The 15399-nt window shown below is 41.5% G+C and overlaps 1 protein-coding gene across 5 annotated transcripts in view; it reads right to left on the bottom strand.

The window, feature by feature from the left end:
* ANKRD6 (ankyrin repeat domain 6) overlaps positions 1 to 15399 on the bottom strand; it is a 106061-nt gene that overhangs the window by 27983 nt on the left and 62679 nt on the right. For 3 of the 5 annotated variants that reach the window (XM_025205271.1, XM_025205273.1, XM_014520352.2), the window contains one exon: positions 6003 to 6101. In XM_025205271.1, coding sequence (XP_025061056.1) covers positions 6003 to 6101 — 99 coding nt within the window. Of the gene's footprint in view, positions 1 to 2774; positions 3116 to 6002; positions 6102 to 15399 lie in introns of all 5 variants that reach the window. The other 2 variants (XM_025205270.1, XM_025205272.1) reach the window with 1 other exon arrangement.

Genomic DNA, 15399 nt, shown 5'->3' with positions numbered 1-15399 from the left:
CTATTTCTTCTTGAGTTGCTGAGCAATGCAAAGGTACGTATCATATTGAATACATTTTTTTAAATGAATCCCCTCCACCCACATTAGCAGAGTTCTGATAAAGATATCTTGTCTTTTAGGAGAGAGTTATCATCAGGATGCCTTTATGAAGTCGACTGTGGATTTTTGTTTGGTTTAATCTGGGTACTGGCCTCTCTCTCCAGATGCAGAGATGGTCATCTAGATAATGTAATCACTTGCTTCTATTTCTCTTTCACATTAGATTTCTCAAATGGCCTGTTACTTCCTTTTATTTAAAAAAAACAAAACAGCCATCTCCAAATAGTCAAGTCTTTAACAGCATACATTTTAAAAGGCATGATAGGATCCTATCCTGGAGACTGGAAGATAAACAATAACTATGATGCACATTAATTGCCCAGACAATCAACTATGTGTATAACCTGTAGCACACACTTTATGATCCAGTTTATAAGTAATTTACAGACATGGAACAATTTTTAGACTTGTAAGATCAGTAAAAATGAAGATTAATAACTACAAGACTGCATCACACTAATAAGACCTTTATAAAGAGATGGGATAGTGTTTGTCTAGACTGGTACAGTTGGGATCGGATCCAAAAAGTCACTAGGGGCCTCTATACATGTGCTCTGGGGTGCGGGTGTGGAAGGGGCATTTTAATTAGACTGGCTCTCAGGAGCTGCTCTAATTAAAATGCCCACAGCATCTCATGTATTCAGCATCCTGCATTTCAAAATGACAGCAGACGTACTTTACCTAAAGCTTATTCAATGTGCTTTAAAGTACCCCTGCTGCAATTTTGAAATGCAGGGTGCTGAATACACAAGATGCTGCAGCACTCTGGATTAATCAAGTTTGCTCTGATGCATTCTAATCACGACGCATTGGAGCATGTGTAAAAATGCCCTTATCTGCTAAAGTGACAGTCAGGCAGAACATAGTGCAAAATTATGATCCTCAAAGCCCCTTGCTCCAGAGTTAGCTGCTGCCTAACTCAGAAAGTGGCTCAACTCCAGGGATGCCTCAGCAGTCGATACCAAAGTTTCTCAGGTACTGAAGTTCTGCTTTGGCAGTTACCCAGAAACAAGTCGGTCTCAACAGTTGATCAAGATTCTCTGGGCTAGAGAGAAGATGGTTCAGTATTTCGACAACAATTCTCTATTCAGCATGCTATATTTTGCGGACTATGTTCTGACGTTCCAAGTTCTTCCTATGCATTGCCTAGGGAACCTCTGTACCTAACTCCAGGCTAGGGTCCACCATAAGGGAGAAGGCACCTAAGAGTATACCTGTACGGCATAGTGTAGTACTGTGCAGCGCTCCCCAAGCTAGCCTGAATAACAGAGGCAGTACAGTCATAACAGCATGGCACTTCAAATTAGCTTCACTGGAAGCTGGTTACCCTACCTAGGATGAAAAGCCACAGTAATGCAGCTATACAAGCTTCCAACACCTGAGCTAGCTCATTCAGAATTAGCTCAGGGAGCTCTTCAAAACATTCCTTTGTGCCTGCAGATGTACCTAAAAATTACACTTTAGTTTATTTTATATTTGACTCCAAAGTTGTAAAGCCCAAGGAGAGGGAGCACCAGAATCAAATTAAAGACTGAAGTAGTTTTAGTATCTTTACCTCCTTTCTCAGCCCTCACAAAACCCAAAGGAAAGGAAATTCAAGACTATCATACAAAAATATTCAAGATTGTAATACCAAAATCAGGTGCAAATTTTAAAATGGATGTAATTATTAGGTATGAGGTGTTTTGATTATATTTTGGGGTTTTATAGTATTATGCTTGAAACCTAATCAACCAACACATTTTATCTCTTCCTCTTCCTAACACCATTTCATGAGTCACATTAAAGAAGCGAATGTCTCCATCAACCCAATCACCTCTGGTAACGATGAAATCATTCCCCTCTTGGATCTCCTTCCAAACACACTCCTTGCTTCCTTTCACTTTTCATGCTGTTTATACCATTTACTGTTACAACCTGTCAAACTATTTGTTTGCAAATAAATTATCCTGCCATGCAAATGCTGCATAAAAATCCAGAGCATGGTGTTGCCTTCAGTTGTAATACCAATTACTAGCTAGAAGTTAAAAAGTCTTACATTTTGAAATCAAAGGGTGAACTATGAAATGTTTCTTTAGTCTATCACTGAGCTAATAGCATAATGTTTTAATGAATACTTTGATTATCTGAAGCAACTGTACACATCCAGCACCTGGACTCCCCAAGTATTTTTCATTGTGAACTTGCCATTTCTTTCTCCTTTGCTAAACAAATATGATCACTGCAAATATCCTAAAGTAATTATTTAACTCTTGCATGTAGCAAAGGACAATAAGAAACCAGCCAAGGGAGTTAAGGCAGGAAAACAGAAATAGGACTGAAAGGATTTAAACATTCTGCTGTAACCTGAATATTTACATCTGGATTGGGATGGTTCTGAACTCATGAGAGTCTGTTACATTTGAACTGAATTTTCTGTTTCTTCAATTTTAATTTGCAAAAGGGGCTTACAGAGCCAAGGTTTTGGGCTTGGTTGGTTGAAGTGCCACTGTCAAAAATATTTAGTGGAATCTATTTGAAGGGTACACCATCTTTGCAAAGCAACAAGAATAAAGCCCAGCCATGCAACCATGCATTTTTAGGAGCTCTACCATGCTATACTGCCAATACAAGATGTTACATGCAGCTGTGTCAGTGTGAAGCTCAAGGCAAGATTCAGGTACAAGATTTCTAACCTCCTTCTCTCTTTCTGATCTTCTAGGGTCCTTTCTAGCCTTTCTCCTCTGGTTTTTCTTATCTTTTTCTTCCTTGATTTCTTTCACCAGGGCAACCTTCTCCTTGGCTATTCCTGAGGTATGTGCTGTATGAATACTCATTGACCAATCAGAGATTGCATTAGCATTCCAATAAGAGTTGGCAGGATTGGTAGGGAGAAGGAAAGAGTTAGTTCCCGGAGTTGCGTACTCTACAGAGCTGGAGTCCACAGGTTGAAATTCATAATAATCCCACTCGAGGCCACTGGAGGTCATTCTTCAACTAATCCTTATGTCTTTGACTGTGTTTTAAAGAACAGTATCTACAGAACATGAAGTTAGTACTTTAGACTGCCCACAATATATTCTCTACAGCTCAAATACAGCTCCAATTGTATTTTTTTAAAATGAAGTAGACTGTCAGATTTTTAGAATGAAAGAGGATAATTTGCATGTGTAATCACAATGATTCTCTACAGAAACGGCATGTTACACATTTAAACAAATCTTTTAAAAAAAATAAAGTATACAAATTCTTCCTCACATGACAAATTTAAAAAGTGGGGCCTAAATAAATATGAATATGAATACACACACACACGCATATATATAGGCATCCTTTTCACTGATTTTTTAAAATAAATATTTATATATATGAACAATAACAATGAAAAGGATGGCTGTTATGTGTATGTGTTTATGTAAAAGTTAAATGTTTACATATGTTTATTTGATGTTGAAACTCCTCACTGCCAAAAGAATAAAGTGCTCCTTCCTTGGTTTATAGCAAACAGTAAATGTGACTTGAGACAGAATGCTTGAATTTACATATTTAAAGGCAATTCAAATGCTCCTCTCTGGTATATATCAAAAGTGCACAAAATGAATTACACAAAGAGAAATTATAGGTGGGAGAATTTCTTTTTACCTATCTGAAAGTAAAACCAATATATTTTAGCTTACATATTTAATCTTAGGCAGTCTTGTGAAAATTCTTGACTGAGTTTTATTCTCCTTCCCTCTTTGCTACAAGAAGCAAATGGAAATACAAATCCTCAGAATTAGCAACAATTCCTGGAGCTCTCAGGATATATCCAGTACTATACAAGGAGCTCACAAGTAGAATTTCAATTTTATAACATCATATTCACAAACAACCAAGATTCTAGTCTTTTAAAATTAGTTATACTGCACACAGTGTGGTATCACATTGTCATAAACCAGGACTTGGACAATGTGAGAGGAAAAGTGAATGAAGGTCTTTATGACCTGAATATATCTGAAGTGCAAGACACATTTTGGCTATAATAATGCTAACCTCAGATTTATTCTTTTTCCAACCTGCCTACTACACCAGCTTTCTTTACAATACAGTTATACCTACAAATAGTCCAGGTTTTGTAACTATCACATTAAAAATGCATACTACACTCAGAAAGCAGTTTCACTGGAATCTCAGTTTAAAAACAAATATTGGCAAAACTTGGATTCTTAGGCTAGCAGCCTATCTTTATCAGAAAACCTGACTGCACTTGTATACGTCCAGCAATTTTCTTATTCCAACAGTACTCTTTTCTGCAAATGTAAGCATCTGAAAATTCCTTACAAATATTAATTAAACAGGTCTCCAAATACACCTAGAAATTAGCCCAATTTTACAGATGGGTAAATTAAGGGTATGGACAGACAAACAAATTATACTGAGTTAAAAGTGGGGGGACTTTCTGTGCATCAGCTGCTCTGAATTAAATATTTTGCATCTGCTCTTATCCCACAGTAAATGAAAGCTAAGAGGGGCACCTTATTCTAGAATAAAACAGGGCTAAGATACCATGATTTAGCCTTCCCTTACCACACGACAGGAGCAGCAGACACTTGAAGCAGTTATCACAGAGTATCTAACCTCCCCTCCTTTGAAATTGGTATTGATAATACTCTGAAGTAACGAGAGGCTAGGAAACTGAATTACTGTTGAAAGAGCAAGTTCCTCAGAGTAAGACTGATTGCATGAAAATATAGGTTACAAACCTGCCAGAAGCTGACCTAAGCCTCCCTGTGAGTCACTGGCAAGGCTGGAAGTGCCTTTGGGCCAAATTTTTAAAAGGTGTTTAAAAGTATACCTAAGGATTACAAAATACTTAAGGATGTAGACAGGCACCCAAAGAGAATCAACTGCCTTTTGAAAATCCCATTATATGCATATTCTCAGAGACAAAAGAGCCAGGGCCTGCGCCCTGGGTGGCCGTGGTGGCAGGGGCTGGACTGGCTACAGCAGCAGCTGTCATTCATGCTCTGCAAGTGTGCACCTGGGTCTGGTGACCTAGTCACCCACCACTCATTACACTACTGCTTATTTCATCTGCACTTTCAGGCAAAATTACATGAAGTCATATGAATTAGCTGCTAGGACTCTGGAACAGATCATGTTTATTTCAGTTCTTTGAAAAGATTCAGCCTAAATTTTCCTTTGTGAAAGCAAAATTCCCGCAATGGCAAAACAAAACATTCCTAGGTCCCACCATCGGAGACACGTCTGCTCAAGCATTCTCATGAATTTTAAGTGATATTAAGCAACACAAATTATTTGGTTGGGGTTTTTTTAATTGAAAAATATCATCTGCTAATTTTAAGTCTAATCACAGATAACTTGCACTTTCCAGTTATCATCCAAAGGTCATGAGACACAGATTATACCCCCTGCAGCAAGCAGGATATGAATAGCCAATTTGCTGCAGCTCTGTACAGCATTTCAAGGTGATTGCTCAATTATGTACACACTCGAATATATGCAGAGAAAAGCATCTCCTGCATTCTGAAGTCTTCTCTGTGGCAAACATTCCTGGTAGATTATGTCAGGTACCTAAAGTACTTCAGTGGGGCTCCCGTATGGCACAAATGACCTCCCATTTTACTGGTGTATCAAATAGCAGTCAACACCCTTGATTACTATTCACACAGAGCTGCAATAAAAAAAGGATCTTGCAAAACTCTGCCAGGGGACCGAGACACTTGTCTCCAATACTGATTTCACTTGGTCTGCTTCCTCTACAGTTTTGTCTGAAATTCTTCAGAATGAGAAACTATGGTGGAGAGATTTGGGGCTAATTTAACCCCACTTTTAAGAAGCTAACTACTAAAACAGTGAAGAAATGGGATTACTAATTGACAGAGCATATATCCCTCATTATAAGGACAGGGACATCTACTTACATCATCTTGAATATCAAGGTCACAGCCTGCCTTCAACAAAATCTGGACAACACGGAGATGGCCCTTATGGGCAGCAAGATGCAAAGGGGTCCGGCCATGCTAGGAAAGAAAAGAAAATATTTTTGTACACTTTAAGGCCAAAGCTCAATACATGCTAGATCACCAGATATTATCCCATGTCTCTCCTGCCTTTATGTATATGCTCACACCACCTTTTCTGGAGCTGCCAATTATCACAATGGTTGACATATTCATTATAAGAATATTTCCCTTATTTTTTGTGCATGCTGCAGATCTGTTCTTCCCTTTCTGCATGGGTTTATTGGGACCAGCACTTGTGACAATATTTTTCAGCAGGGGATACTATACATATCTACAGTAAGCTTCCTTGTGAACTCCAATACAGCTTTGCATTCAGTTTTTCAGTAGAATGCTTCTATCCTTTCCACAAGAAAACCCTGACCATTTGTACATAATTTTATTATCAATTTACCAGTTTAACATCTTTGAAAAACACCATGCAAGGTAAGTTTGCTATGAATAGGGATCTACCAAAATCGTGATTGAGCAATATTTGTGGAAACCATGATTTCGGGCGGGCTCTGCAAAAAAGTGCAGGCTCCACACTTTAGGTGGGCTTACTGCAAAATAAATAAATTCACTTAAGAATGTTATTAAGCATGGATTAATCGCTTCCTCAGGCTTTATCAGGGTAATTAAGCCATGGTTTGAGGCCAGCCCGAAGCGGCAAACTCCATGTTTTTGCTGGGATCACTCCAAAATAAATAAATAAATTATTTTACTGGCAAGGAGAAAAAACAGGTGGGAAGCCCTGCAGTCTTGGAGCATGGGAGGGAAGGCAGGAAGGGGGAGGAGGGGGGAAGGAGAGAGAAAGGAGGCAGGGAGGAGGATGGGAGGGAGGCAGAGTGATTCCCAAGGGGCGGTGGGGAGGGAGAACGTGGATTATACAAATGATGAAACAAGAGTGGGGAAAGGAGTGGGTAGGGGGGACTGGAAGTGGGATTATACAAATAGAGAACTGGGGCTGTGGAAGGGAGGCGGGGTTATGCAAAATGACAGGGAATGGAATGGAGGCAGGGGGAAGGATGGGGCTGCCTCTGGCCCCCACTCTGCCCCCTCTGCCTTCCTCCTGTGCTCCAAGACGAAGGCTTCCCATGCACTTTTCTCCTTGCCTGCAAGTTTGTCTATTTATTTATTTTGGAGTAATCCCACCAAAAGCATGGAGCTCGCCACTTTGAGATGGCCTGAAACCGCGGCTTAAATTACCCTGATTAAGCCTGGAGAAGCCATTAATCTGCACTTAATAACACATAAATTAATGGCTTCCCTGGGCTTGGTTTTGAGCCATGTGGCAATCTGCGGGGAGAGGCAGGACTGCTGGGGTACCTTGGCCAATCAGAGGCATGGGGGGATCCCACCATGCTCAGCCCATGAATATGGCGACTGGCCACATGATCTGCCCAGGAAATCAGCCAGCCACCTCCTCAAGTTCAGTAAACTCATATCTATGAATCATCATGAAGACAGTGTCCAGTTTTGCAAAAGACAAATTTACAGAATTGTTGTTTATGTCTGTAGCTTCCTTTTAAAACAATGGAGGACTTGTGGTCAAACCAAGTGATTCAACATATATAGCAGCCAATTTTTTACTGCCAGTAAGACTAAGGATAAATCCTGCTTCAATCCTTCAGATATAATTTATTTTAGAATGCTACTGATTCCTAACTCTTATAAACCAGCACACACAACAGCATTCACTAGAAGCCAATTGAAAGTTCAAATGCGGACAGCTCCCTGATGAATATACGGGGAAAAAAATAAAGTTTTAATTAGTGAGATGCATAAATGATGTACAGTGTTGGGGGCAGAAGAAAAAGAAAGAGCTGTCTTTAAAATTAGATTTTTTAATTAGGAAAATAGCTTCTCCTACCAACTGGGTTATAAAATTCTAGACTGGAATAACAGAAAAACAAAGTGGAATGCCAAAAGAAGAACAGTGTTCACTTGTAACTGAACTCAACTGGATCATCATTGGAGAGAATTCAAAATGAGAAGAAAAGGGAGCATCTCCCAACAGAGATATTAGGATCTGTATCTGAAAAGGAGCTGCAAGGTGTAACAAAAAATAAAGAGGTTAGCATAGTAACAAAGAATTAAAATAAACAAGGCTGCTAAGAATGTAACCATGGTAAACTCAAATAAAAAATACAAGCACAGAGTCAGAATTATACAAAAATTAATGATATAAGTAAAATAATTAGGGTTCAGGAATGTGAGAAATGAGTGAACAACTTCAGGAAACTGTTAAAAAACAGGAACATTGCAAGACTGTTCACTGTAAGGTCTATTTCATCAGAGTTAATCAAGGGGAGTAATTAAGATTCCAGTCTTTACTAGATCACCCACAATTCAACCAAGACCCATAATTTCTCTACTAAAAAGCTGTCATTTCAGCAGCTAATAAATATAAACTGATATTTTATTCTTTCCTGGCCTGGTCAAGTATTTGCTTTTAGGGTTCCTTTTTTCCTTTGAGGAATCCATGATGTTAAGCCTTCTGGGCCTGAGAAAATCAACTGCACTGGTGAATCCAGGGAGAGGAGTGAACACCTCCAGAACTGATTGCCTACTAGCAGCTATAAGTAATTAGGAACAAATAGATAATCTTTACCTGCCAGAGATGAGTAAGAAACTTTGCTAGTTAGAAGGCTACTCTAATGCAGTCAAACCCTCTGCTGGAAGCAGGATAAATAAAGTGACTACACCCTTGGGAATTCAGCCTCCATATAATGAAAAAATGTTGAAGAACTGATTAGCTTTATATTTCCCTTTTCTTGGATCTTTTGTGAAGGAAAAGCTCACATGATGACTCTGGAACACAGGTATTTCAAAATTCAGACATTTTCTTTGAGTCTCTTCAAAATGCTGGCAAGCAGCTTGTCCCTACCAAGTAAACTCTGGTTTCACTTCACTGGAACCTTGAACCTGGTCTGACTTCTCCTTTCACAATTTGCCTTTGATTGCACCTAAAGATGGGGTAATACTACATAGGCAAATCGGACAAACAGCAAGAGCCAAAATGTAAGGTCAGTGATAACGCTACCACAAATTAAAAACCTGATAAACAAAAAGCTGTAGCTTTGTTTAAACAGTGAATAGCCTGCTGCTTGTACAAGTCTAACCTGATCTAAAGATGGCCTTTATAAAGACTGTAGGTAAAGTAAAAGCTGGCTCAACCAAATGAAATACATTTCCTTCTATTACAGTCTGGAAGGGATCCAGGATGTAGTTTCAATTTCAGGTAACTTAATAGCAAAAGGAATAAAAGTCTCTAGGCAACAAATAAAAAAAAAAAAGAGGCCAAGTCAACAAACAATTCTGAGGTATGTACACCGATATTATGAATGCGTGTTCAAGCACATTTAGGTTTATGGATTCAGACTTTCTACATTACTTAATTGCAATGAATAAATCACCTAATCACCTAGTCTCACTTCCCAGAAGGTTACTGATCTATCACGGTGACAGTTGATTGTAATCTGTGCATAGCGCAAAAACAAAATACTACTTGACGCCAGCTAGAGTCCTTTAAAGGGAGAACAGTGTTAACCACGTGAATATGTTCTAGTGGGGAACTTTCTTAGAAGATAACCATCTCCCAAAAGAGAAAAAATGTTGAGGAGCAGCCAAGGGCATTTTGTTAAAAATATACTCTGAAAGGAAAATAAAGAGTGTATTTTAATACAAGGATTGTATTACTTACTCAACAAAGCTTTCTAAACAAGTGGCACAGGGAGTTGGAAAGGTTACATTTTAGCCACCTATAACAAGGCATAAAAATTAGGGCTGTGCAAAGCTTTGGTCGCTGATTTGATTCATGGAGATTCAGCCCGATTTGGCAGCCGAATCTCCAAATCCAAATCAAATCAGGAGAACCTTTAATCTCTCTGAATTGAATCGGTACCCTCCAAATCGATTCAGAGAGATTCGATGATTCAGACATAGACACAGCTTTAAATATTTTTTCTACATACTTCAAGGTACCAGGAGGCTTGCGAACGCTGAGATGGTGAGGCAGATGGAGCATCCCATAGGAGCACGGGGGGGCACCCCCAGTGTGCTCAGCAGTGGACCCTCCCCCCACCCCCCAGCTCAGCGACTGGTGCCTCCTGGGTCTGGGGGGGCACCTGGGGTCCTCCCGCGGCCGATCGCCGAGCTAGCAGGGGTGCCCCCGGGCTCAGCAATGAACCCAGAAGTGGACCTCAAGTACTTCCAGTCCACTTTTGGGTCCACCACTGAGCAGGTGGCCCCGCCCCCGGGGGACACTCCATCCACCCCAGCATCACAGTGTTCATGAGCTGCACCTGGTACCTTGAGGTATGTAGAAAAAACATTTAAAGCTGGGTCTATGGCTGAATCACTGATTCTCTGAATCAGCCTCCAATCTTCAGGTTCAGGTTTGGCTGAATTGAATTGGGACAGTGATCCAAATCAACTAATCAAATCATTGTCCCCCGATTCAGGCCGAATCCAAAACGAATACGGCCTGTTTCGCACACCCCTAATAAAAATCCCACTTCAAGATATATGAATCCTGTGAAACACACATGCAACTCAGGAATTCAAATGAAGGGTGACACACCAACATCAGCCTCTAATGATGCGCAAAGTTATTGCTATACTAGGATGTTCAATGACTCGAAGAGCATAAAATAACATGACCCAAAGAATGTTTTAACCTTTACGATACTCCCTAATCCCAACAGGCCAAATTAAGAACTACTAACTTCACTAGGGATAAATTTGATTCCAAGGCTAGGGACAGAAGTTACAAATAAACTGATTTAAGTCATCAGAAACAGGTTTAACCCTGTAACAGAACAGAAGTTCAGTCAGAGCCGTCCCTTTGTGGGGGCGTGAATCGCGGTGACTGCCCGATTTGGGCTTTGGGAGGCCCTGCGGACAGTGCTGTACAGGCCCTGTGGACAGCGCCGTTGGCACATACCAAGGGTGCCACCACTCCAAGTGGCTACCACACACTTCCGGCTCTGTGCTCCAGCCACTTGACATGCCCCTTCCCTTGCTCCAGCTGCTCATCACCCTTCTTGCACATGCTGATATGCCCCAGGCCTCGCACACCCCTTGTGTTGGCTCTGAGTTCAAAACACCTTTCAGGATGGAAGAACTAAGGACTTAACCTCAGGGAGATTCTAAATGTCTTTGTTTGGGCCCCAATTATGTCACATAACATTGGTACCACAGGGGAGCTAGGTGGTCTAATAACAGGACCACACTGGCCACATCTATACGAGACACTGACTGCACAGTTACATACACAAGTACTGAATGACCATGCAGTAACCGGCGTTATTGTACAGTAGCGTCCCTGCATGGTTTCCTGGTGACACTGACTGTGCAGTAGCTCATTACTACTGCGCAGTAGCGTTGTGTCACACTTTGTGCCACGCAATGCTACTGCGAGTAGTAACAAGCTACTCTGCAGTAGTAATGAGCTACTGCTCAGTCAGCATTTCATATAGATGTGGCCACTGAGAAGAAGGAGAACAGGTAAGGTCCAGAGATCAGCTTCATGGCTTCCTGGGCCAGTAAGCCTGGGACTAGGCACAAAAACTTCCCACTGCAACACAGTAGGAGGAAGCAAGAGATCTTGGGTGTCAGTCTCTAACACGCCCAGCTTACTGACAGAAATAGGGTTGACAGACTTTGGAGACAGTTTTATTTACTTATTGCACAAAAGGTCTGTGCCATGTGGCCCTGGCAATAACAAAGATCTTTTTGCATGGCTTCATTCTCAGCTTTTAAGATTCCCAGCCAAAATGATGAACCTGAAGTGCGAGTATGCAAAGTGGGGGGCCAGGGTCTAAGAACCTACTCAACCTTGCTTGACTCAAAATGTTATCGCCTTTTGCTTTGTAAAAGGGACCATCCTTGGCAAGGTATTAGGGAAAAAGAGGAAGAGGTAGGTAGAGTCTCCCCTTTGATATACTATAGTAGTGGTGCTCAACCTTTTGGCCATGTGGGCAAGATGGGTGGTGCCCAACCCAGCCATGTGGAGAGGGGCCAGGAGCACTCTGGCCCCCATCTGGCTGCTCAGGGACAAAGGGCATGGCCTAGGCCGGATCTAGCTGTGCAGGGCTTGGGAATATGGCAGTGGTGAAAGGGTGGCAGTATTACTTGCCACTGCTCCCCCACTGCCAAATTTCCTGCCCCATGGGCCAACTGTCATGGCTCCACGAATTGGGGTTAATTACCACTGCACTAGAGTGCTTTTCCTTTTCCAGTGTCATTTGCCATCTACCTCCTGACACCAGAGACGTTCTTGTGCAAGTACATGCATAGGTGCTAGTAAGGGGTGGAAGCACAGGTTGCTAATAGCTTATCTCAGTGCCTACTGCCTGAAGGACTTTTATTGTGGAGGTGACCATGAAAACAGGCTTTTTAATATGCAAATCATTGAATCTTTATAGCTTGTAACAGCTGCCAAGCATTTTATATGCCACACACACACACACACACACACACACACACACTACCCAATTACCTGTGGGTGTACACTTCTCACGAGACAACCATTCTCTCCAATCTCTCAGTTCTAATCCTCAAAAGGAATTTACAAAACACCTTTCGATGAGCCTATGAACTTCATTTCATAAATCTACTGCCTACAAAAAATCATGGACTAAATACAGACATTGGGTATATGGCACATTATAACCTGTCTGCCACCCGATAACTTCAGGTAACCTCTCTATATTTTAGCAGCTACATTCTATCACCAGGTCAGCATTCCCCACTCCCTCACCCCACCTACCTGTCTCACACCTATTGTCTCCTATCACCTCTGATCCTAACTGCCTGCATTTTCCATATTAGCTTCTATTCCATCCAGGAAAAAACAAAATACCAGCATACTTCCCATCCCTGAAGAGTGTTTGTGCCCAAAAGCTTGCAAAGAACAATTTTTCTAACTATTTAGTTGGTCTAATACAAGATATCACATTTACCCAAAGAACCTTGTCTGCCTATATATATATGTACACTCAAACACACACACACACACACCCTGAGAATTTTCAAGACTGACTTGAAAAACTATAATGGTTCCTTTGAAGTCACTCTGGTCCACTGTGCAAATATGAATTAGGGACTTTTACAACTTGAATTAATGTGCCAATAAAGTGGTTAGTTATATAAATATATACTTCAGGGACTTTTATTTGAATATGAATGGTCTCAGTGGGCCACAAATCATGTCAATCTTTCTTCACTCCTGGTTTATTGACAAAAGACTATAACTCTTCCACTGAGACTTGTGGAAGAATGCCAACCCAGTTTCTTCCCAAACTCTTCTATTAGGTTTTTCCTTGCCATTGTCTTCTCATTTGTCTGTCAATTTGGTTGCCCCGAGTTGCTGCAGATAAGAGAGTGGGAACTCCACCTCTCTATTGTGTTAGCACTGACCTCATGGCATGGGGGCAAGGGTTTGAGCCCATGTCATTCTCTTAGGTGGCCAGTGATGCCTTTTAAATTGGTTGGTTGGCCTCAATTGGGTCTTTAAGATGATGTCAAAAGGGCTATATAAAGCTAAGACTCAGCAGGAGGGGGGAACAGCCATGTTAAGTTACATACAGCAACTGGCATGGGCGACTGGTGCTGCCTTAGTCGGGGGGGGGACACATGCCCCCCCCCCCCCGAGACCAGTCCCGCCGACCGGGGAGAGAGGGACCCCTGTGGCCGATCCTGCCGACCAGGGGGGGGCCCATAGCCAATCTCACTGTCAAGGGCCCTGATCCTGTGGCGTCTGATCGCTACAGTCGCTTCCAGGAGTGGCTACGGCCGCTTCTGGGAGCAGCTGCAGCGATCGGCCAGTGCTTGCAGGGGGGCCACCGGCGCTCCTGCCTGCCCCCCCTGCCCATCACCTAAGCAGCGAGGGCAGCCAGTCAGGGGGCGCATGTGCATCGCCACTGGCAAACGGAACATCTGCAACTCTCTTTCTCTCTCTCTCAGGATTCTGAAATGAGTAAACTACTTGGAACTTATCTAGATATATAGCTTACTGTAATGCAGAAGCATATAAAACAGCTACTAAGCTGACAGTTTGCTCTGGGTTATTCTTGGATACTTCTCTATCCTGTCCCCTTCCCCAAGCATACCTTCTTTAACCAATAAAGCTCTCCGCTATAACAAACATGGTGGACTCACTGTGAGCGGGATTAGGGCATACCTTTAAGCTCCCTATGCTCGGCTGATTAAGGGAGGCTATTCTTTGTGCTTCAAGCTAAAGGAAGCACCCCAAGTTCTCGCAGTGGGTCAGGCACCCTCCAGGTCTACAAGGCCTGTGTACCCCAGGGGACACAGGGCCTGGATACAGACCAGACTCCTGGGTGGTAGCAGCGGTTACCCCAGGCTTGTGGGTGTGCTCCAAGAAGGGGGTCAGCCAGACATGAGGCACCCCAGGGGAGACACTCAGAGCTTGGTAGGCGGATGAGTGCAGTGAGGTGAGTGGTTTGGCACTCATCAGTGCAGCAGCTGCAAGGGCACAGGAATTAATGGCCAAATGTTCTAAATAGTCACATGAATTTCTGTGGCAAAATATCGATGCATGTGACCAATCAAGACTTTGGCGGCCTTTAATTATTTTACTTATAAACTTACAAATAAATAATCTGTATTTATGATTTAACAGCAGAGTTCCATTAGTACACATATAGAGTAATAGGCTTACATTCTGCAAACAGATCCCTGCATGCAGGTCTTTGTGATCCACCTGATTGCTGGATCCAGCCTTGTGCCTGTATTCTTCCAATGTATTTATATGTCCTTTACTTAATTGCATTCAGGGCTTCATTTCATTCAGGTGTCATTACACTGCCATGGTTATTTATTCACATCATTTTCATTTTCACACTTTTCTATGCACATTTTTATGAAAAGCATGATCCAAAAAAAAAAAACTTTAGCCTTATCACACTTCACATTGTGTTTTAAAGGATTTCATTAAATTTGTAGATTGTTAGCAATTAATATCCCACTCAGCAATGGCAATGATGGATGTATCTAAAACTTGAAGTAAACTCAAAGGCTTTTGTTTTCCTCTGTGGACTTCGAGTCAGGCCCAAAAAGTTTGTATTCCCATTATTTTTTTCTACTTTGACTTTACTGTCCTAAGTATCCATTTTATAAATCAATAACCCTTTGGGTATGAATTAGAGGATTAAAAAATACTCCTAAAACACTCGTTTTATTTTATATAGCACTTTTCATCTTGAAAATGGTTGCTAGATTAGTTTCAAGACCAGTTAAAAATTTATTCTCAAGATGAAGTTTTGCTGACAGTTCCATAATTATTCCTGCT

This window comes from Alligator sinensis, unplaced genomic scaffold, assembly GCF_000455745.1.
Source record: "Alligator sinensis unplaced genomic scaffold, ASM45574v1 scaffold658_1, whole genome shotgun sequence".
NCBI classification, from domain to species: domain Eukaryota; kingdom Metazoa; phylum Chordata; order Crocodylia; family Alligatoridae; genus Alligator; species Alligator sinensis.
The sequence above is the reverse complement of the archived record's forward strand: the minus strand, read 5'-3'. Positions and strand labels throughout refer to the sequence as shown.